This window comes from Lygodium microphyllum, chromosome 6, assembly GCF_053477565.2.
Source record: "Lygodium microphyllum isolate KBCC chromosome 6, Lygodium_microphyllum_v1.1.10, whole genome shotgun sequence".
Lineage (NCBI taxonomy): Eukaryota > Viridiplantae > Streptophyta > Polypodiopsida > Schizaeales > Lygodiaceae > Lygodium > Lygodium microphyllum.
In genome coordinates, this window is record NC_141140.1 from 157,299,764 (window position 1) to 157,324,630 (window position 24,867).

General features: G+C 44.4%; 1 protein-coding gene across 1 annotated transcript in view; it reads left to right on the forward strand.

Moving 5' to 3' along the window:
- LOC148035321 (folate receptor family protein) overlaps positions 1 to 22,745 on the forward strand; it is a 49,776-nt gene extending 27,031 nt beyond the window's left edge. The window contains exons 2-4 of the mRNA XM_087680332.1: positions 20,427 to 20,785; positions 20,875 to 21,182; positions 22,392 to 22,745. Coding sequence (XP_087536458.1) covers positions 20,427 to 20,785; positions 20,875 to 21,182; positions 22,392 to 22,548 — 824 coding nt within the window. The 3' untranslated portion in view covers positions 22,549 to 22,745. The remainder of the gene's footprint in view (positions 1 to 20,426; positions 20,786 to 20,874; positions 21,183 to 22,391) is intronic.
- Positions 22,746 to 24,867: the final 2,122 nt, after the last annotated feature.

Consider the following 24,867-nt stretch of genomic DNA (forward strand, 5'->3'; position numbering starts at 1 on the left):
AAGTGATCCTCTTGATGAAGGGACTATCCATAATAATTTTTGGTTTATGAGCAATGAAGAAGACATATATTTCTTTTTGAACTCAAAAGAAGGTATTCAATTGAAAGCTGAAGCTGTAAGTATCCTTTCACCTTCTTTTCCTTCAAGTGATTTTGTTTCTCATGGTCAAATTGAAGTAAATGCATCCATATCCTCATCATAATCATCTTTTTAGGTTTATGCATTTAATGGACAAAAGAAACTCACTTTATTTCCCATTTCCACATCCATCATAATCCTTTTGGGCTCCCACCCATCCCACCCTCACATTCTGTTGCACCTTCCTTTAAACCTCCATTAAGTGCATCATATGTTCCACCACACAACACCTTGGGGGGTTCTGCACACTTAGGCTTGCGTGTCCCGATGCCTCCACCTCCCCTATCGGCACCTTATAGAAACATTCATGTTCCCGTGCCTCTGCATCAATTGGCACCCATTGGACACTCATAGCCTATTTCTGCCTACCCCCCTCCTCCACCAAATCCACCTTATCCACCTTCATATTCAACATCACCCATCTATCCCCCCTAGCTTCCCATTCATCCTCATTTGCCAAGCATGCTTATTTAGACAAGACTCGTTTAAATGGGTCAAATTTTACCACTTGGTCCAATTTGATGAGGCATATGTTGGATTCCCAAGGTTTGTAGGAACTTGTCCTTGGATGAGAATCTCAGCCTGACCTCCGTTGGTATCCATATGAGATTTGTCACTCTTGGAAAAGCAAAAATGCCATAGCTAGCCATCATAAAGTTGATGCAAGGTCTCCTTTCTAAATTGCACGCTCAGCTCTAGCACTTTGACCTTGCTTGTGAGCATAGGCCCATCTCATTGACTACTATGCGGCGTGGGATTGGACTCGTCGCATCACCTTGAAAGTCAAGCTGGCTGAGTATTGTTGGGATAAAGGCCTGTTTGACCTCCGTGTAAAGTACATGCACATGATTTAGGTGTACATGTGAATGCACCCTTACGTGCCTTAAGTATAAATACATTTTATTCTTTGTGTACCAACACATGGTTGGTATACTCAAATCGATCGTACTTTCACTCTGCTCTCTTTCTCTTTAGCCGTCACTCTCTCATGCTCACTCCTCTCGAACTTCTGTTACTCTTAGTTGAGCTCCAACAACTGGTATCAAAGCACAGAGTGCACGCTTCCTGAGATCAAACCTCGAGGCAAAAGGAAGTCAGTCGAGTAGGAGTCTCGGGCTCTCAGCTCAGAGTGGACACCAATAGGCAATAGGTCCGTTGTGTATGACCAGGACAGGGCGACAAGGCAGGCGCCAGGCGACAGGGTCGGGTTGCAGGCAAACGTAGCAGGCAGCTGACGGGACCAGTCGATAGGTAGGCGTGATGGGCAAGCATGATCAGCAGGCGTGACCAACAAGCGTGACGACGTGACGGCGCGACGGGTCTAGCGGGCAGGCACACGCTTGCGTGATGGGCTGGCGACAGCAGCCGTCAGCGGTCAATGGACCCCCTTCTGTCAGTTTTTAAAAAAAATTAAAATTTTTCTTTTAATATTTTCAATTAACACTTGCCTTGGTAGGAATTCACGTGCTGGAGGCACAGATCTTAGATTTTGTGCAAAATTGAGTCCGAAATTTGGGGCTTTTCCCAAATTTGACCTTGCTTATGCCTGCAATGATTTTCAAGTCGGAAATTGCAGACATTGCGTGTGGTGACGTCAATTAATTTGGGGATTTTGCCAAATTAGTCACAATTTTGCTCTTTTGAGTAAAATTTCTTGACATTGGATCCCAGAAAATTGGGGCTTTTCATGTATTGATAAAATTATGCTCAGCTGGGTCAGATTGGTTGACATTTATGCAATTTTGGACTTGAAATTTTGGGGGGTTTTGTGCAGAATTTGGTAAATTTCTGCAGTATTTGCCCGTGTGGTGACTGTTTCACATACAAACAACAGAGATTTATTACTGTTTGAGGAAGAACAACAGGGTGTTTACTGGTTCAACTTGTGCTTTTGCATTTTAGGGGCATTTACTTTTGCGTTTGTGATAAAATGGTTGCAACTTCTTCCAGTTTAGATATCAAGAGTTTGATGGTCATGGCTTTGACCTTTGGAAAGACCGTATGCAGGGCATATTGTTCCTAAAAGATTGTGAGGATGCTTTGCAAGAAGATAAACCCGCACTAATGTTTGATGCAGATTGGGCTAGAGTAAACAAAAAGGCTGTGGCTTACATTAAGATGAGTGTCACTGATGACATCTTGACAGATGTCAAGGGTTTAGATACAGGTTATACAATATGGGAGAAGCTCAAAACTACCTATGAGATCACCACAGTTGTTAATCAGGTGCATTTAATGCACAAGTTGGTGAATATGTGACTGGATGAGTCAAAGCCTGCAGCTGAGCACTTGAGTGCATTTACAAGCATTTAAAATCAGCTCAAGGATGCAAATTTGGACTTTGATGATAAGTTGAGGGTGATCTTTTTGATCATGACACTGCTTGACTCTTGGGAGACCTTGGTGGTTTCACTCAGCAATAACCCCAATCTCTCATATGATGGGGTGAGGGGTTCAATCTTGAATGAATAAATTAGACGTATGTCTAGTGGAGAAGGCAACAACTTAGCTTATAATGTAAGAGGCAGGGTTGAAAAGAAAAATGCAAATGCAGGATAGAGAAACATGAGCAAGAGCAAAGGAAAGGAAAAGAGTGACATTACTTGCTATCACTGTGGTTGAAAGGGCCACAAGAAACCTGATTGCAGGTATTATAAGAAGGAATAAGAGAGAAAGAAGAATGTAGGAGATAAGAAAAAGGAGGATGAGACAGATGCATCTGAGGCAGTCAAAGGCAAGGAAAAGGCCAATGTGGCCTCTAGTGTGGTTATAGAGGAGCTTTCAGATATAGAGACTGATGTATTATGTGCAGTTGATTATGATGCCCTTGTATGCCACATGCAGGATATGTTGATTACCAAGGCTGATGTGATTGATGCACTTTTGTCAGTTGATGATGGTGTCACTTAGAATTTGGATTGTAGACTCTGGTGCCTCTTTCCATGTAACTCCTTGCTTGGAGTGTTTTGCTATGTTCAATGCAGGCGGTTATGGAAAGGTGTATCTTGGAAATAACCATGCTTGCAGCATTGATGGGATTGGCACTGTATACTTGTCTTTAGACAATGGGCACGAGTTTGTGTTGAAAGATGTCAGATATGCGCCTGGCATAAAAAAGAGTTTACTATCTGTTGGCCAGCCTGACTTGCATGGTTACACTACAGTGTTTGGTGGTGGTTTGTGGAAATTGAAAAAGGGTTCCATGCTGATTGCAAAAGGAACCAAGAAGGGCACTTTGTATTGTTTGCACTGTAAAGCCTTGAATGGCAAGTTTCTTGTAGTTGCTAAAACTTTGCAGCCACTTGGAGTTATGGCATAAGAGATTAGGCCATATGAGCCAAAAACGACTTGATGTCCTTACCTCTCTGAGGAGGGTTGATGGAAAAGGCTCTAAACTTGACTTTTGTAATGAGTGTCAATTTGGAAAGCAAATAAGAAATTCCTTTTACTCTCGTGTTTCTCATAAGTCCAATGTCTTGGACTTAGTGCATTCTGCTGTATGTAGTATGTCCGTGAAATTGTTGGGTGGTGTTGCATATTTTATCTCCTTTATAGATGATTGTTCCAAAAAGAATTGGGTATACTTGTTGAAAAAGAAAAGTGAAGTGTTTGCTGTTTTTAAAACTTTTCATGCATTTGTGATCACTCAGACAGATAGAAAGCTGAAATGCTTGAGAACTGATAATGGGGGTGAGCACATATTTGGCTGTGATGCTTTTGTGCGTGTTAGAGATGAGTTGAGGAACAAACTTGACCCAAAATCCACCATGGCTACAGAGTGTGGTTACCTCAGTCCAAGAAAATTATTCACAGCCGTAATATTGTGTTTAATGAGGCAAAATTGCTAAAAGGTACTTTAGCCTCAAATGAAGATATGAAAAAGGTCAAATTTCTGAGTTTGCAGCCATCTATTACTTCAGAAAATGAATCTCATGGTGCTATACCACAGGCTGAAACTGATGATCAGCCGGTTATTTTTGAGCCAGATGATGATGGATAGCAAATAGAAGCACAAGGAGGTCATGGACAGCAAGATAGACTTGTTCATTATGAAATTGCAGGTGCTGGTAATGAAAATGAAGGCTGTACAGTATGAGCAATATGCTGAAAATGGCTTACAAGTTACAACAGCCAGTAAATGCTAAAAATGACATACCTTCACATGTAGACCCAATTCTTGAAAATGTAGATTATTAAGTACACAGGCCTACACGTTTAAGAAGGCAACCACATAGGTATGACTAGATGAGGGTGAGCCTCTTACATATAAAGAGGCCAAGTCATGCAAATTCAGCAATAAGTGGGAGCTAGCTATGTAGGAAGAGATTAAATCTTTGTATGCCAATGATACATGGGATCTTGTGTCGTTGCCCAAAGGAAGGAAGCCTCTTCAAAACAAATGGGTTTACAAAGTAAAGACAGTTAATGGGAAACCCAAGTACAAGGTAAGACTGGTTGCCAAAGGGTATGCACAGAACAAAGGGATTGACTTCCAAGAGGTCATGAGTAGTATACACTTGGCAAATAACCCAGTATATCATGCTAGAACAAAGCACATTGAGGTGCATTATCACTATGTGCGGGAGAGGGTTTTACTAGGTCTTATTGATCTAGTTTATGTCAGTACAGAGGATCAGGTAGCTGACATATTCATGAAGGCATTGGGCGTAGAGAAGCTGCGCAAGTTCAGAGACCTGCTTGGTGTGCAGGAATTGGGATTGAGCTCGAGGGGGAGTGTTGAGATATCGAGCTCCACTCGTGATATGCCAGGGTGACCGTTGTGCATTTATGTCACCGACTTGTTAGTTGTAGATGCGGTTGGTATACCGCCCATGAATAATAGCTAGATGACAGCTATCCTTATCTACTCTAGTTCGTGGTTCAGTTAGTATGCCACCTTAGTTAGTTGAGTTTGGTTTGAGACCCATATATAGGGTTCTTCTATTTCTTTGTATGAGAGTTCTTTTTGGCTTACACAACTAAGAAGAGGAAAACTGTTTTCAGCCTCCACTTGTATGTGTATTTCCCCATTGTGCAAGCAAGAAAGCTACAAGTGAGACTCCTTCCTTCTCTCCCACAATCTTGACAAGTAGTTAGCAGATACATGGCATATCGCGGCAAAAAGTATTGGGAAGCAGTGAAGGGTATCATGAGATACCTCAAGGGCACAAAGGATTTGTGCATTTGCTTTGGTAAGCAGAAGTCATCTATTGTTGGTTTCATGGATGCAAACTATGCTGGCCATCCTGACTGCAGGAAGTCTACTTCAGGATATGTGTTTATGTTCACAAGAGGAGCAATCTCTTGGATATCTAGGCTGCAAAAGTGTGTTGCACTATCTACTACAGAGGTAGAATATGTGGCTACCACAGAGGGATGCAAAGAGGCTTTATGGGTTTTACGTCTGGTGAGAGAGCTTGGGATTACAAAATTTCCTATCCTCCAATGTGACAGTCAGAGTGCTATCATGCTAGCACGGAATCTTGTCTTTCATGCAAAGACAAAGTACATACAGGTGAAGTATCACTTCATCAGGGATGTACTTGATAGCAAAGGCATTGAGTTTGTCAAGGTACGTATAGATGATAATCCTGCAGACCTTCTCACGAAAGGTCTCCCAGCTGAGTGGTTTGCTTATTGCCACTAGATGATGGGAGCTGGATAGTATGTGTCTTTCGGCTTTGTACATACATAGACTTAGCTGATTATTTCCTCTACCTTCAGGCACGTTGAATTTAGGTGGGAGGTTGTTGGGAATAAAGGGTCACCGTGCCTTTTATTGTGTTTGGTTGTGAACGCACCCTTACACTTTGTACTTTATATACATTCAAAACCTAAATTGTGGTACATTGTCATTGTACCGAATACTCATTCTGTGCTCACTCTCTCACTCTCTACTGCTCTCAAATCTCTACTTCCTTCACTCTTAGCTCACGCACAGACTCGTTAGCTACAGGCTCTATGGTTGGGAGAGGTGAGTTTGATATCCACTCATATGCTTGTGCATATAGCTTGTGTCATGTCTTGTTTGCAAGTTGGATGTTGAAGGGATGTGTTATTTGGATTGATCACTATTCGCCAAAGTACTTTTGTGATCAGCTTGCTTTTTGCAGTCGTAAGGTGAGATGGATGGAGCTTATGTAGGAGTTTGAATTTGAGATTCGATATTAGAAGGACACAATTGATGTGGTTGTTGATGCTCTTAGTTAGATCCTTGAAGCCAATGCCTTGTCTTTCTTTGAAATTTTGATCGATTCTATCTTTTTCTCAAAGGATGATCCCAAAACAATCCTCACTTTGGTAGGATCTGGCAATTAGTTCAAGATGGACCTAGTAACTCAAGAAGCTTTGGTGGTAAGTTGGTTATTGAGAGAGAGATATGGTGAAAAGTATTCCATTTGAAATCGATTACTATTTAAATAAGGTTATGTGTGTGTGTCCGATGATGAGGATACCTACAAAAGATTTATGGGGTATCATGATGCACCGAGCGTGGGATATTTTAGCATACATTGGACTTTGGTTTGGATTGCTAGGTACTTTTATTGGTTGCACATGAAGACTTTGGTTGAGTTTTACATGCGTGAGTGCCTACAGTCTCAGTTTAGTAAAGCTAGATGGCATAAATAGGTGGGTTTTTAAAGATTACTCTTAAGAAGTGAAGTATCATTTCTATGGATTTTGTAGTAGGATTATCCCAGGTGAATTAAGGTCATGTTGCAGTTTGGGTCATGGTTGACTGATTGATAAAAATGATTGTATTCATTCCGAGAAAGACAATTGTTAAAAGCCACTGATTGGCTAGTCTCTTTGTTGAGCATTTGTATCAACTTTATGGTTTGATTGAGGAAATAGTTAGTGACCATGATCTTAAGTTCATTGGTCATTTCTAGGAAACGGTCTTCAAGAAGTTGGAAAACGCATGGTCTATGTTGTCCTTGAGACATTGCGAGACTATTATGGGGACATGAATTTTCAATGCTTTGCTTAGCATTTGACTTAGTTGTTAATTAAATGTGTAGATGTGAGGTGCACGTGTTGTGCAAGATAGTTGATTCACAATGATGGGCCAAGGACAGCATAGTTATTAGTTGGTGTCAAAGGCAAAAGTTCTAATAAGTTATATTGGATAGGTAGTAGGTGGTACGTGGTGTTAGAGACTTTTTGGATTGATAGTTATGATATCGGATGTTGGATTTTAGCTATGATGGGATCTAGTTACTCTTTGGATCCATGATCACAAGCACATTGATGAGAGAAGGGGCACTATGATTTTCATGGCAACAAAAAGCATTGTGTAATGGCCACATATTCATACAAGATTTCCTACATTCGGTACAGTCATTTAGTATAGGTATACAAACAAGGGAGATTTGAACCTGGGTCATTGGGTTAATTAAACAAGTGGCTTACCACTAGGATAACCACGAGAGAGAGAGAGAGAGAGAGAGAGAGAGAGAGCATCGCCTGCAGCGTTGCCATCGCCTGGTGCCTCGTCGTCAATGCCTGCTCCTAGTCGTTTGCAGCCGCCGTCTGGCCGTCGCCCGCAGGCCCGTCGCCTGTCTCTGAAGCCGCCGTCGCCCGCAGGCCCGTCGACTGCCTCTGAAGCCTGTCGCCTGCCTCTGACGCCGTCGTCGCCCGCAGGCCCGTCGCCTGCGGCTGAGCCCCCCACCCTGCTGCCTGTAGGCCCATCGCCTGCGTCCTTCGCCCTGCTATCGCTCGCCTGAGCTGCGGGCTCTGCACCTGCGTTTCGCCCGTTCGCCCTGCGTGTTAGGGTTTCTGCTGGCGAGGCCCCTGCCCTGCGCTCTCGACTATCCCACTCTGCCGTCGACTGCCAGCCCTGTGTTCCACCCTCAGGCCCCTGCACTGTTAGGGTTCCGCCCTGCCACACACGTTCTTGGGACAGGCCACGACTGAGGCTGACAGGTAAAGTTCAGGTTTCATCGGCTGTGCTTGTGGAATCCGCCCTTGGACAGCGCCGCTGTACAGAAAAGAAAGAGAGAGAGAGAGAGAGAGAGAGAGAGAGAGAGAGAGAGAGAGAGAGAGAGAGAGAGAGAGAGAGCGCGAGCGAGAAGACAGCAGTATGGCTGGCCTGGATATGGACTTTCTCGACCGGACGGTGGCAGCCCTTGGCCCTGATTCCGATGCAGAGGAGCCAGAGGATATGGTGCCATGCACGGAGGAGCTGCCTCCGGGTTCTGAACTGCCGGGTGCTGAACTGCCGCCTGCTGGCAAACGCTCCAAGCATACTTCTGATGAGCCAATGGGTCCTCAGGAACATTCCTATGCACAAGTGGCCTCTGATCCTGTGGATTCGCAGGAAAAATTGACTGGGAGCATTTGCTAGACTTTGCCAATACTCTGCTTGGCGATTATGTCCAGCATAATAATGAATCTTTTTCTGAAGCGGGAACGGATGATGTGCTGGAAGCCACGGTGGACCCCAAATCAGTCTTGCGATCCTTCTCGGTATTTTATGATCGTGCAGTTATACTTTTCTTCACTGGCAGGATCCCAGTGCTGTCGCATATTCGCCAGTGGATGCACCATTTATTGCAAGGGGAGTGTGTTGAGGAGATCTTCCTTGGACCTCGCGGCTTTTATGAGGTGCTGTTGAAATCGGAAACGCATCGAGCTGAGCTCCTGTCCAAGTTGGCACTATTCTTTGATCGCCGCTTGGTCCATGTGGTACCATGGTGCCCCATGGCCGACTTCCAGCGTCTACAACGAGAATGCCCGGTGTGGGTGGAAGTGGAAAATTGTCCGGCGGTCTATTGGCCAATGTTGAAGGATGCGATGGCGGTTGTGGGAACAGTGCTGGTTCCCCCAAGCCTCAGGGCAATGAACCGCAACCGTTTATGCATGTTATGGGACACGGCCAGGAAAAGGCCCGCGTGGCTTCGCCTCAATTGTTCAGGCATGCATCCTCTGCATTTTCGCTTGAAATGGGGCAACTTTGCGGGACACTGCTTTTCATGTGGTAAATTGGGGCATTTCGTGGCTGAATGCCCTGAAAGGCAACCGTCTTCGGAGGATGCGCAAGTGGTGCTGCCCAAGGATGCCATGGTGCTTGATGCCCCGCCCCAGGAAGCCCTTCAGTCACCTCATGTCATGGATAAAGGCAAACAACAGGTCCTGGGTTTGGATTCCCGTCGCATCGACTGGATTGAGGTACGTCCAAAAAAAGGTAAAAAGTTGGATGCAGGCCTGGCGGATCCTGGGCCTACTGCTGCCCAGGATTCCGTGCGCACATATACGCGCAGAAAAGAAATGGTCACTTCACAGCAGGCTGCGCGTACTACGGCCCCATCTGCCCCCCGTACTCAGTCGCCAAGGAAAGTCTATACCGACGGCCCCAAAGGCCCTCCTGCTAAGCTGGCGTTTGATACCAAAGGTAATGTGATTACGCCCTGGGATCGGCGTTATCCCCGCCCCACTCCCAAGGCAGTGGATTTCCCTTCTACCTCTAAAGCAGGTCGCCAGAATTCGTTTGCAGTACTGGCTGATTTTCTGGATGAGGGCGTCCTGGATGCTCTCGCGGAAAAGGTGAAATCGAGGCAACAGGCGCCTCGTTCCTGACTTCCTTTTTTGAAGATATATGAAGATAGCCACGTGGAATGTGCGAGGCATTTGCTCTCGCCATAAGCAACATGCCATGTGGACCGTCTTGCATGAGAACCAGTGGGATGTATTGTGTGCAGTTGAGCACAAAAGTCACGGTGAAGCAGGAAAAGTTGTGGATTGTCATGGATTCCGCCTGTTTTATGCAGGCACCCATGCTACGCACTATTCAGGTGTGCTGATGATTGTCCATGAGAAATATCAGCCTGTCCTTATTAAAAATGATGTGCAGGGCCGCTTTCTGGTTATCGAAGTCTTATTTGAAGGAGAGATTTTATGGTTATTGGGCCTCTATGCTCCGAATGATCCCGCATCCGGACGGGATCTTTGGTCCACTTTGCAGGCCTCCATGTCCCTTGGCCGAAGGGGGTTTTTGATGGGAGATTTCAATATGTGTGTTCACTCTTCGCAGTCCACTTCAGGGCATTCGGTCATGGATGCGCCGGAAAGCCGGGTGTGGAATTCCTTTGCTTTGCACGTACTTAAGCAGGATCTTTGGTTGTGGCTTCACCCTTCTTTTTCAGGGTTTACTTTTCATTCCGCCCAATATGCAACTACTTGGTCGCGGCTAGACAGAATGTATATCATGCAGGGGGACGATTTTCTTCCCGAGATGCTGGAAATGAAGGTCTTGCAGCAGTATGCGTTGTCGGATCATTTCCCCCTCCAGCTGGAGATGCGGGCACAATCTATTGCACCTTTTATGCAGTTGCTGGACAGGCTCCCTTTACGTTTCAACTCCTCTTATTTGAAGCATTCAATTTTTCAGGGCTATATGCAGCAATTGATTGAGAGGTTCTTATTGGACTTCGCCTCTGAGGGCTTGCCTTCATTTGCACGCTTGCTCTCTAATATACAGCGGGTTGCTCGGCAGTATGGGATCCATCATGCCTCGCTTTTGTTAGCAGAGTATTTGTCAGCTCATGTGTGAGTCTGAGCTTGATCTGGGCTGGACATTTTTATTAGGTATTTTAGGTATTTTTCTGGTGTGGCATTTTATGCCAGTGGGACATTTTATGCACCAGTCGGCCAGCATTAATGCTGTCCGACCAGCATTGTTGCTCCCCACTTTTTTAGCCTATTTATACTCAGTGGCTCCTCCTCAGTCAGTCACTTCATCTTCACCATCTGCAGACTCTGTGGAGAGAGGAGCCAGAGCCAGTGCCAGTGCCCACGCAGCCAGTGACTCACTGTTGTATGCGACTGTCTCGTGTTCAGATATATGGATTCCATTTCCCGTGCATACATCTGAGTTCTCATCTGTATCGTGCTCTTTTCTTTTCTCTTTTTGTCTTGTGTTTCAGCAGTTTATTTCAGCACATGTTTATGCTTCCACCGCTGCTCCACTTCTGACATGGTATCAGTTTTCAGGATTTGTGTTTCTGCTGTGTTTTCTTGCTGATTTCAGGACTGTTTTGTACCCCTGCTGATCAGACGACTGCTGTCACAGCCAGGCGACCTGTTTTGGGGCTGTTTTCAGCCTGCGTTTTTTGCAGTTTTGCCATCGCCTGCTGCCTCCGCACCCTCTGCTGCCTACGCACCCTCTGCTGCCTGCGTTTTTCATCTGCAGCTGCTGGCGACAGTTTTCTACCTGTTTTCTCCAGTTTACAGCCTGCGTTTTGCTGATTCAGCATCTCTCGTGGCTGGGTGGCTGTTCCTTCAGGCCGTTTTTGCTGTTTTTGGCAGTTTTTGACTGATTTTTTGTCTTTCTGCAGCAGATTTTGTCTTCTATTGATCAGATTTTGGGTTCTATTGCATGTGAACTCTCATTTTCTGTAGTCTGTGCTTGTGTTTTGGCTGTGTTTCCTCTCTCAATTCCATCTCTTCTCTACTTCTCTTCTTATCCTCTCCATATGGCTCCTCCGTGCACTTCCACTGATGATAAGCATGAGGCATCCTTGAGATTACAGGGGCGGCTTCCGGCACATTATGGAGGTGAGGCTTATGTAGCTTCAGAGAGGGGTGACGGGAAGAAGAAGTCGAAGGCCCAGTGTTACCACTGTGGCAAGAAGGGACATTTGCGGAAGGCCTGCAATAAGTTAGCGGCTTCCAGGAAGAAGGAGCAGAAGACGAAGCGGGATGCTGACTCTACCGATGAGTCCTCTCCTTCCTCAGACTTCGACTCCGATCCTCCGACCAAGGTGAAGTCCAAGGCGCGGAAGGGATCCTCTTCTTTGGATCGCGGGAAGGGCTTGGTGGCCCCTTTCTCGGCTGCTTTCTAGTGGTGGTGATGAGGTCATCCCTCACGACTCTCTTGTGCCAGAGAGGGAGTGTGAGCGGGTGTTCAGATGGGGCAGCCGCGCCTCATCTATACTTTTATACAGGTGCACAGGTTCCAGAGAGGGACGTCCCTGACGCATCGACTTTTGTCTGGCGGAATCAAATCCTGGAGCTGGGATTGACATCCAGGTTCATGCTGAGCTGGTTATCTGACAGAGAGCGGGAGGCTTTCGTCTGGAGCTCAGATGAGGGGACACTTTGGTGGTCTGGCCAAAGGCGGGGACTCCATGGTCACATATGTTCAGAGGCATTTTTGACAGGATGGTCTTGTATGCTACTGCAAGATATTGGTGATGGACACAGAGACATGCTATGATCTTCTCTATTTTCAAGTGTTTGGTACGATCGACATCGACATCAGGTTCTCTCCGAGGCACCTTGGTGGTGGCTTGATCACCCACTGCTTGGGTATCCATGGTTCTACTTGGTGGTTCTCTGTTGTATAGTTTATGATCCCTTTTCATTGTACTATTGTATTGTATCAGATCACTCATGATCTGAGAGAGGGTGTTAGCAGACTATTTGTCAGCTCATGTGTGAGTCTGAGCTTGATCTGGGCTGGACATTTTTATTAGGTATTTTAGGTATTTTTCTGGTGTGGCATTTTATGCCAGTGGGACATTTTATGCACCAGTCGGCCAGCATTAATGCTGTCCGACCAGCATTGTTGCTCCCCACTTTTTTAGCCTATTTATACTCAGTGGCTCCTCCTCAGTCAGTCACTTCATCTTCACCATCTGCAGACTCTGTGGAGAGAGGAGCCAGAGCCAGTGCCAGTGCCCACGCAGCCAGTGACTCACTGTTGTATGCGACTGTCTCGTGTTCAGATATATGGATTCCATTTCCCGTGCATACATCTGAGTTCTCATCTGTATCGTGCTCTTTTCTTTTCTCTTTTTGTCTTGTGTTTCAGCAGTTTATTTCAGCACATGTTTATGCTTCCACCGCTGCTCCACTTCTGACAGCTTTGTCGCCGTCGTCGATCTGCAGCAGAGGAGTTACTGGCTTTGGTCCGTTCCTTGCTCTTGGATTCCCCGGATGATGATTTTCTGCTGTCATTGGAGAGGCGTTTGGCCCATCTTCTTCAAGTATTTCAGTTGAAATCTTATCAGCATGCCAAGCTGCGTAACTTGACTGACACATTGCAAGATAGTGCCTGCCAGTCTCATAAGTTCTTTCGCGCCTTGCATGCGTCTCCGGCTTGCGACAATATGACCAGACTCCAGGATTCGGAGGGTCGCATGGTCACTGATCCGCAGACCATTGTCAATATGTGTAGAAATTATTTTATGGAACTTCTTGGTTCTTCTCCCTTGCCTTCTAGCCAGGTTACGCATGCCCGCTCGGTCTTCTATCATCTGGTCCGCCAGCAGGTTCCATTGGATATGCAAGCCACTTTGGAGGCGGATATTTGCGAGGAGGAGGTTATGGATGTTTTGTTGCACCTGCCGACGGATAAAAGTCCTGGCTGGGATGGTCTCACTAATGAATTCTTTCAGAGCTCGGCCACGCAGTTGGTGAAGCCATTGGTGGTCATGTTTCAGCAGGTTTGGGAAACAGGGGTCATGCCCTCCTCATGGAAAGAAGGCCTTATCAAACTGATTCCAAAGGTCCCTTCGCCGTCAAAGCTGCAACACTGGAGACCAATCTCTTTGATGGGCTTCATGTATAAAATCTACTCCAAAGTGCTGGCGAATCGGCTTCACAAGCACCTTCCCGCTATTGTGCATCCTCTTCAATATGGTTTCATTAAGGGCCGCAACATTCTGCATAATATCTTAAATGTGCAAATGGCTATTGACTATGCGCGACACTCCGGTCAGGAAGTGGTATTGATTCAATTGGACTTGGAAAAGGCGTTTGATTATGTGGACTGGTCTTTCATTGCAGATCTCATGTCTGCTATGGGCTTTGGTACCCGGATGTCCCGATTGATCTACACCATTAGTGCTGCGGCTTCATCCAGAGTTATGCTCAATGGTGGGGTTACAGAGCCCTTTGTCCTTGCACGCTCAGTCAGACAGGGTTGTCCTTTGAGTCCTCTTTTCTTTGCCCTGGCGACTCACCCAGTCCTTTCAATGTTATCCTCCATGGCAGATTCTGCTCAGCTGGCAGGGTTGTCTCTTCCTTTGGGCCAGCACTTCATTAGCCAATCTTTGGCTGATGACACCTTTATGATTTTGCAGGCGGACAGGGACAACATTCGCAAGGCATTAGATGTTTGGACGCTTTTTGGTCAGGCCTCTGGGCTTCGCATCAATGCCTTTAAGTCAGCCATTCTCAGTTGCACGGAGCCTGATTTACCGTCATTAGGCTGGCAAGGCCAAGTGGTTTCCCGTGGCTCTATTGTCAGGCATCTTGGATACCCATTGGGGGTGGATGTACGGCCAAAGGACCTGCTGGAGTGGATTTCACAAAAACTGGCGGCGAAGTTTATGTATTGGAAGTCGCAAGCGTGGCCCTTCCATGTCCGCCTCAAAGTGGCTCAGTCAATTATGCTCCCAATGCTAACGTATTTCCTGCCATTGTTGCCATGGACGCCTACTACTTTGAAGGCTCTTACTCATCCCATCCGTTTCATGCTATGGAAGAAGGATTCACTGAAGGCAGGCATTTCATGGATTTCCTGGTCACATACATGTACCCCTAAGCGCATGGGTGGTGGAGCTCTTTTGGATGCAGAAAATCATATGCTAGCTCTCCGTTGGTCCCTTTTTCGTGCCATGTGTGAATCATCACCCGTGGACCATCATAGCCCGTTATTTTCTTGAGGACAGTGGGCTCCGCCATGGTAACACCCGGCTTCGGGCCTCCTGGTGGCATGTCCTTAATGCTGACTCCCGTTTTTCCAGTCCCTCTTTCTCTTTGTTACTGCACTTGGTCGGCTCTTGGAAAGTGGTGCTCCAAAAGGCCCGTTGGCACCCGGTAGGGGACCGCTTGCAGACTAACTCCTTTCAGCTGGAATTGTTGGCAGTATCGCGACTACTTTCATGGGAAGATAAACACCAGCTCAGATTGAGATTTAACCGCATGGCCCGTTTAGGTGTGACGTCGGTTGCGGATGCTACCCTTGCCACTCGCAATGTCCTTGTATCGTTTCGGACTGCTAGACGACTTTTCAAGATCCCGCGCGGATACCGTGATTTATGGGGAAAGCTTTCGTCGGAGCTTCAGGGTAGGCAACCCTTTCCTGCCCTGGCTGTGGATCGCCCTTGGCAAGACTGGGACCTTGCAGGCCGGTTGAGTCTGGAAAAGGCCTCTACTAATTAGGTGTATCATCTTCTCATTCGGGATCACCAATGGCTGGGTGACAAAGCTAATACTGTTTGGGGACTGCGGAAATCGCTGACATGGTGGCAGACAACGCTGATGGAGGGCTGGCTCAATAAGGCACCTTTCAAATGCAAGGTCTTTCTTTGGCAGGTAATGATTGGTGGTCTTCCTCTTGCCTCGGCCCTTGCCAAGCGTCGCATCTCGAATGGCACTTGTTTCTTCTGTATCACAACGGCGGAATCGGCCCGACATCGTTTTCTTTCTTGCCCGCTCGCCAAGAATATCTGGTCACTCTTGTCGCACATTTGGCGCACTGTGGTGGGGTCCTCACTAACTCCTTTCGACTGGGTTTTTGTGCACCCGAAGTATCCCACACCGCCACAGTTGCATATGAAGATCTTATTTCACTTTTTCAGATTCTGGGGATGCTGGCACATTTGGACCACGCGCAATGATTTTCTCTTTGATTCGGCCTCTAATGTACCGCGCCATATTGCCAGGCTTAAAGGCCTCTTGCATTGGCAGCTAGATCTCATCCGACACTCAGACTTGCTCCCTCGGGAGGATTTGCTTCCTTGGCATATGGCAATTGCCTCTGGGTCGTTGCCATGATTGGTGTAACTTTTTAGTGCATTACTACGGGGATTTCCCACACGTTGGCCTAGGGCCCTTGTGCCTCTTGTAATCAGAAAGAGAGAGAGAGAGAGCGAGAGAACTTCTTCACCTGATGGCTTAGTGTCATCAACTATCTTGTAATCAAGTAATCTTGTATTTTTTCGTAATTAATACAATTACCTTTTACGAAAAAAAAGAGAGAGAGAGAGAGAGAGAGAGAGAGAGAGAGAAGCATTAATTGCAACTCTTCCTAAAGCAAAAATGACAAAAGCCGCATATTAATACAAGATACAAGAGGACACACACACACACACACACAAACTAAACAAGTGTAGCTCAATTGGTTAAGTTGAATGATTGGTGACCAAAAGGTCTTAGGTTCAACTCCTACATTCCGTACAGTCATTTAGTATAGGTATACAAAAAGGGGAGATTTGAACTCGGGTCATTGAGTTAATAAAATAAGTGGCTTATCACTAGGGTAAACACTTGATTATGGACGGACGGAGAGAGAAACGAAACGATATATTAATGTCTACAAAAGGCCAAAATGACCTATGATACCATGAGTTACAATCATGTGTATGATGGTACAAGTGTTTGGGCAAAATATGTAGCACAAAAGGAAACTAACTATGGCTATGTGTAAAACATAGAGCTCTGTCTAGTAACAATGAGCTCCAAATGTACAATCTCATGTGGGTATGGATGGCCTAGCTCTAGCCCGAGCAATAATCCCCTGTATCCGCCTATGAAGGTGTTGTCGGTGTCTGTGCCGAGGCCTAGGACGTCTAGATTGGCAAGCTGAATGGCTCGATCAATCAGTACTCCTTGTCTGTGTGTGGACTGTGGCGGTGAGAGAGGCTCTTGTGTGGACTGTGGTTGTAACTGTATTGAAGTCTTCTAAGTCTCCTTTGCAAAGAAGTTTGTGAGCTGCCTCTGTGAAGGGCCTCGGTGTCCTGGAGCAGCTGTACTCCTGAGATGCATGTCACGAAGCCGTTGCATCTCAAGAAGAAAGAGGCCAAGGCATCGCTGATCGGTAAAATCTATGACTCTGGATAGTGGTCCAAATCTGTCTCTAAAGAGAGAGTGGAAACGACCACGACCTCATAATACACTGGGCAATGGCAAATATAATGCTCCTTTGTCTCTGGCTCTAATTGGCATATTTGGCATATGCACTCCTTTGGTGGGATGGATCTATATCTGCCAGTCTCAATCTCTAGTGATGTGAGGAGGTGCGCAGCTGGCCAATAGTACATTTGATCCCATGGGAAAGCTGGGTGTCCATGTATCTCGGGCGAACAATAAATCCATCATTTGTAGTATGAAGGAAATGCTCGCGGTAGAAACACATCTTTGTCCCTAGCTCGTGCCTTGGCATCAACCATGTCCGCTTGATATCCAACCGTGCATATCTGTGTTTGGGTAAGTCCCATAGGCTATGTATGTATGCGATCAATCGGGTGAGGGCCTCCACCACAATCGGTGTAGCTGCTAGCTTGGCTCTGATGATCTCATGTGGCACTGAGGCCTTACATCTGATCATCCTTGATATCATGGACACTAGGGGTTTCTCCATCGACCTCCATCCGTCATAAGTGCGCCCTGATCTGCTATGGTGGTCAAGATTGGGCCCCCATATCTATACTCCATAAAGTAGTGTGGATGTGACCAGTGTATCGAAGAGCCATAGCTTGGTGCGGGGTTCTTGGAATTTGCACCTGTGAGCACATCCTCTCCAAACCACCTAGTGCTGTGTATCTGCGGGTCAGTCTATTGTCTGCTGCCTCTCGCATATATATCATTCTCATGATTCCAACACTTGAATCTTTACACGTCTATCTTTGGAGTTGGCTCTGATATCAACTGTAAGATGCATAATTAAGTAGGCACGAGAGAATCCATTTCATATATTAGAACAATAGCAATTATACAAGGGCAAAGGCTGCCAATAGTAGATTCATGCTTCAGTCGCCCATGTACAATGCTGCAAACACTCATGCACCATGTCTAGAGTACGTCTATGAGCCTCTAGTTTCCAAATCATGAACCTCAGAAGCCTTTGATCACCATCACAGCACTTTCTGCTACTTGTAGGTGCAAAACCTGCCAAGGAAGTGGATGAAGACTGATGGTGTCTGACCTGTCTCGCTGGTCAGACCAATCCCAGTGGCTATTGTCCCCCACGCGGTAGTTAATGCCACTGATGCTCTTGTATTGCTTGCAAAATTGGCCATGTTATTGGTGTGCACTTGATTCTAGCAAATGGATGACTACTATGATTTGGGAAGTGTCCAGGGACCATCACAAGTGTAGTGGAGATGGCCTATGCACTTGGATACCCTTAGCAAGTATAGTTCTTATTCTGGGTATGTTTTCTTTGATCATCTTTTTGTTGTTATGACCAGGGTCATGTAGTGCAGCTCGTTGGTCCAGAGTGCTTTGTGTCAGTCTATGTACTGGATGTTTGTGGCTTATGTTTTTTCATTAACACATTCAATAGTTGCTTCTTTAACCCCCCAAATGAGGGAGATAGTATACTCTCATCTCATAAGAACTTTTAAAGCAGTGTATGTCCCCCATGCGGTAGTTGTTGCCACTGATGCTCTGGTATTGCTCGCCAAATTGGCCATGTTGTTGGCCTGCACTTGATTCTAGCCAATGGATGACTACTACGATTTGGGAAGTGCCCTGGGACCATCACAAGTATAGTGGAGATGGCCTGTGCACTTGGATACCTTTAGCAAATACAGTTGTTATTCTGGGCATGTGTTGTTTGACCATGGTTTTATTGACCAGGCTCATGTAGTGCAGCTCGTTGGGCCAGAGTGCTTTGCCTCCATCTATGCATTGGATGTTTGTGGCTTATTTTTTTTCATTAACACATGAATGGTATTATTCAATATTTACTGCTTTAACCCCCCAAATCAAGGAGATAGTATGCTCTCATCTCATAGGAACTTTTAAAGCAGTTGTGTGTAGGGAAACTTTTTATAACTCAATTTTCAAGGCCTATGGAACTTGTTCATAAATAGCCAAAATTAGCCATATTGAGGATCAATGATGAAGTTATTGCTGTCTGATTTTGACTTGACTCAACCTTTGGACAACTAAAACACTTTTTGAGGGATCTCAAGTAATGCATTATAAGGTTGCAGTAAACATTGAAAGAATGTGCTGATGAATTCAGAAGGAGATCAACTTTTGGTCAGGTTTGTACTTCGGATGGAGAATCCCCCTATCTTCAAAGATTGATAGGGCGCTACATATTCTTTTGTTATTCAAAGAAGTATGGATGCAGGAAATCACAATCAGAGTAGTCACCATTCATGCCTTGGAACATAAATTATAAACCAAGTTTTACCTGTCTGATCTTAAGAGTAAAAGAATGGAACAAGAAATCCACAACTGATTGGTCGGATCTGTAGAAGGGTTTTTAAAGAGCTATTACATGCAGTTGATGCCTTCCCTAGAATCAGAATGAATATCTCAGGGACCCTAGGGTTCCTCGTGGACACTGCCATGCATGTGAAAGTTGTAATATGTTATCTGTTAATAATTTAATGTGCAATATTCACTTGTTTGATAACTAAAATAAAATACTTCCAGAAGTTTCAAAAATGATTTTGAGTGATTTATGTCATAGGTTTGTGTTCCACATATGCTAATACTTTTCCATTTGATAATCAAATTTGAATGGTGCAGTTGCTTAGAGTGGTCTTGTCCACAACTGATTGGTCGGATCTGTAGAAGGGTTTTTAAAGAGCTATTACATGCAGTTGATGCCTTCCCTAGAATCAGAATGAATATCTCAGGGACCCTAGGGTTCCTCATGGACACCGCCATGCATGTGAAAGTTGTAATATGTTATCTGTTAATAATTTAATGTGCAATATTCACTTGTTTGATAACTAAAATAAAATACTTCCAGAAGTTTCAAAAATGATTTTGAGTGATTTATGTCATAGGTTTGTGTTCCACGTATGCTAATACTTTTCCATTTGATAATCAAATTTGAATGGTGCAGTTGCTTAGAGTGGTCTTGTCCACAACTGATTGGTCGGATCTGTAGAAGGGTTTTTAAAGAGCTATTACATGCAGTTGATGCCTTCCCTAGAATCAGAATGAATATCTCAGGGACCCTAGGGTTCCTCGTGGACACTGCCATGCATGTGAAAGTTGTAATATGTTATCTGTTAATAATTTAATGTGCAATATTCACTTGTTTGATAACTAAAATAAAATACTTCCAGAAGTTTCAAAAATGATTTTGAGTGATTTATGTCATAGGTTTGTGTTCCACATATGCTAATACTTTTCCATTTGATAATCAAATTTGAATGGTGCAGTTGCTTAGAGTGGTCTTGTCCACAGATGAGTGTCGCTTACTCAAATAACTATGATGGTCTTACAATTTCTCTGGAGATTCAGAAGTTTTTGCTTGAAAAAACTTCTGACTAAACCAAATATATATAATACTGGTGATTGTTATGCAGATGGAAATGGCCTTTATTGTGCCTCTCAAGGCAGGCGATTTCCAAAGTTCACACTAGAGGGGAAGCTTCCTAGAATGTCTGTGAAGGGACCTGATGATCTGACACTCTGCAGAATATACCGCAAGAAGACATGTTGCACTGCAGCTCAAACGCATCCTGCTTTGATTGCCATCAGAAAACTTGCTTCTGATGGTGAGGGGAGTCAGGACTGCATAATGTTCTGGGAAGCAATGGAATGTGCAATATGTGATCCAATGGTTGGGGTGCAGCAAGGTCCCCCTGTCTTGTGTAACTCTTTTTGCGAATCATTGCTGAATGCTTGTCGAGATGCTTTCTTTTCCTTTGATTCAATAAACCAAGTAAGATCAGTACTCATACGTGCATGTCTATAAAATAAAGAAGTCGATTGCTAACTTGGTTCCCTATAACAGAATGGATATCTTTGCAGGTTTTAAATCCATGTGGCCCCAAGGACATTATCTGTGCACGTGCCACAGAATGGGCATCCAATGGCACAGAATTTTGCCAGCTTGCTGGTTTTTCTGTTCCAAGCTCAAGACACATTGTGGGTACATTTTGCTTTGATGGAAAGCCAAGGCTAGATACAGGAGAAAGAGTTGAGAAAACTAGTGCATTCAATAGACGGCAGTCATCACACCAGAGATTGCGTAAATTCTTGAAGTGCTTAGATCAAAGTGATGTGATACTGTGGGCAGTTGGTGGTCTGGTGCTGACGGCAGGAGCCATATGGATAAGGTGGGCTAATTCTGAGCAGCCATGTGATTTTAGCCAAGCTGACTGTTCCAGGTTTACTTGCATGATTATGTAGATAGCTTGAGTACATAGCAGATCGACAACAGAGGTTGCTGTCTCAATGGTATCTGCATTGCCAACTTGCTACAGCTTCTCACTGTCAATTATTAAGGCTTGCCAATCTCTTTCAACTGACTGGTGAGGATCTGCATAGAGTTATTAGGCTGCAGGAGTGGATTTTAAGACACAAGATTGCCAAATTTTGTATAGATCAGTTTTGGTTGATGATGTACCATGGGTCATTGTATAGTAGAACCTGAAACCTGCTCTAGCGCTAATTTTGGCTAGTGTACAATCTCTTTTGCAGCAATATAAACAATTGAATGCAGTGTTGCATTTAGCAATGACCAACATAGTTTGACCCCCCAGCCCACTTAGGCAAGGCCTTAAAAAAGTAGATGGCAGCTTCTATAACGGCTTTCACAGCCACCTCCAGAAATGATCTGTTCTTCCTGGAAGTACAGATGGTGATAGAGCTCACAAAAATGCTTCAAATGTGACCATTTAATGGGAGTATAGTCCGGGTGGATTTATTCCATGAGCTCTCTGATCCCTTTGAGACCATTATATACAAACCAAGAATATAGTGAAACAACTTTGGGCTTACATTTAATGGGAATATATTTCTGGATAGATTTTGTCCCATGAGCTCTCTGATTCTTTTGAAACCTTATATTAGACCAAGAATAAAGGTGACACTACTTTGAGCTTTATTTGTGTATTGTACCCCCTTCTTTAGATGCTTCCTTCCTTTTGACCACGTCTTTAGATACTTAGACAATTATGCTTGTGATTTTAGTGTACATTGCAAGAATTAATTGGGCGGTTTTACAATGTGCATCTCATTAAATCAACAGAGAAATTTTGTTATTTCAAACTGATACAAAACTGCCTCAAGCACACTATTGAACTTCGGCCGAGTGCTGTACGTGTCTTTATTGCGTTCTTTACAGGCTGTCTTTATAAGCTTTTTACTGTTTCAACTTGATAATGGTGTTGCAAATGAACTCTGGCTTACTAATCCTTTTATTTGCAATGCACGACTCATAAAATTGTTGCTGTGCATAGTAAACTTTTACAGTTGGTTTTCATCAGAGTTGATTTACTCTGTTCCAGTTTTCTTAGACTAAGCTAAAGGTTTTGGTTTCGCAGGCGCCGATGTGTCAGCAGTTCTCAGCACAAAAAAGCAGCTATGCTCCGCCTTGTGCAGGAGGCAAAATCTAAGCAACAAACAAGCAGGTCTGTAATGGCCCAGAGGAGTGGAAAGAAAGCAGCAGGTGAGGGGGAGGCTTCCAGGGTGAAAAAATGATTGTGTTATTTGGTACTCCCATCACAAACTTCTCTGCAGGAGTATCATATGTGCTATAAACGTCTGATATCATTCAAATCCTTGTAGGCACCCCTGCTCCATGCAATGGGTTCATACAGATTTTTGCTGTAGGAATATCACATGTGGCATAAACTTTTGATTTCATTCGCATTCAAGTGGAAGAGGCTTTCTATGGAGATTAGCTCTAGTTGGTTCATGTATAATACTTCAACAAGGCATTGGTAATACTAGTCTGTTCGAATCAGAACAAATGACTTAACCATGTGCCAGCTCACACTACGAATTTGATAGTCTGCTGTAAGTGTTGCAATCTATCTGGTGGGATTGAAAGGTCTTGATCGTATGGCCTTAAACCAGACTCCATAACCAGGCGTATATAGACACGCATGGACAGAATGCCCTGTTCGTACACATAGAATAGCATGTTCACCAAGTCGTACTGTATGTTCCTTAGCTAGATAAGCCATAGATTGGTAAACTATCAGGAAATTTTTCCCCTCGATCACGAGTTCCGTTTTTGGCTGTCAAAACTGCCGTCAATCCCCATAACCTGTGGCCTTCTACGTCAGCTGCCAATCCATGCCATGCAAGTCATGCCGTGCCCTCAGCACTTCAGCCCTGAACACAAGCTGGGTTGATACTACACTAATAGTGTTGTGAAAGCTAGCTTTGCTCGAACTGTGCTTCAACGATGCTTGAGACTGGTATGGAAAAAGATGGGCTTCTATCCCCTTCATTTTATTATGCAAGTGGAGCATCTTGTGGTACCCTCCATCCGTTTTAAGTTTGGTTCACGTTGGCGCCTCCCATGCACTTCTCCTCCAAAGTATGAAGTTTAGCCTCATAAACTTAAGTCTTACACAAGTTCTAAGAGGAAACCTCAGAATGTTTGTAGAATACATTTCATCTTGGTAAGCAATTTCCATTGTTGGTCCAGAGTGTGTGCAATCACAAGAACCCTCTAAATGTTTGTAGAATGCATTCCATCTTGGTAAGTAATTTCCCTTGTTGGTCTAGAATGTGTGCAATCACATTTGCTCTCCGCTATCAATTGGATATTGATGGTATCCAGAAGCTAATTAGCTACTTTTGTGTGTAAAGTCCATTTCCCTTTTATTAGGGGAAGCTTGAACTCAAAAGGGGGCGTTGTAAGAAGTCATTAACAAAGTGCTTACTAGCCTAAAGCTGTTAGGATGCAGGAGGCAGAGCAATCAAAGGTCCATTTTGACAGTGTTAATAGTGCCAATCTCTCTTTGCTCATATTGGGGAGATGAAGGAATCAAATGTATATTTTGTCAATGTGGTAACAAGTTGCATGGTGCCACATGGTGTTTATGTCTCTTCATTCATGCACATGCTATGCAATACAAAGTTGAACAATAAGATGTTAAAATTTGGGTTTGTAGAAACATAGTAGATAGAAGGATACATGGCCTTCAACAAGTTTTAAGAGCAAGGCAAAAAATCGGAGAGTAAGATTTAACAAAAGACAATGAGCTAAGTACAATGTTAGAGAGGGAAGAAGAATCTAAAAGTAATGTAGAAGCAAAACTATGTTAGGAGTCCAAAAAATTCGTTTAGGTATGTGTGTGTGTGTGCGCGCGACACACACACACACACAAATGTAGCACACATCTCACTTGCACACCACTTCCCTCTTTAAGTTCTCTCTCTTGCTAGTTTTGATTATATGGAATTAGTATCAATAGGAGACATGAAATTAGTTTTGATTGTATATGAAATTAGTTTTAAGCTATCTCATAGCTTGAAGCACCTTACACACTTCTTGTTTTTTCTCTAACATATATTATTGCCTCTCCCTCTCTCGCTTTGTATATGCCTCTTTACACACACACACACACACACACACACACACTCTCTCTCTCTCTCTCTCTCTCTCTCTCTCTCTCACACATAAGGTATAAATCCATCAAGGATTTATCGTAGTACTGATTGGGTTTTTACACTTGCATAGGCCAACCATATTGTGTTATTGACATATATTTAAGGGATGGCATATTCCCACTCTTGTATGGAAGATTTGGTAAGAAGGCTTAGTTCTTATCTAACTCGAGAGATCCTTTGATAAGGGCCTCCCAAGGTTCCCCTTTTACCATGGGGTATTATGGATGTGGCTTTTTCACTCAAAAGCTAGTAGTGCTAATGGTGATATAGTGTGGTTGTTAATCTAGCCAAGATTATCATTCTAGTAACTACTATTCTTAGTTATTTATGCTAATATGCAATAGTTGCAAGGTACTAACCTTCTTTTGTGTGGATGGAGGTACCAAGCACAAC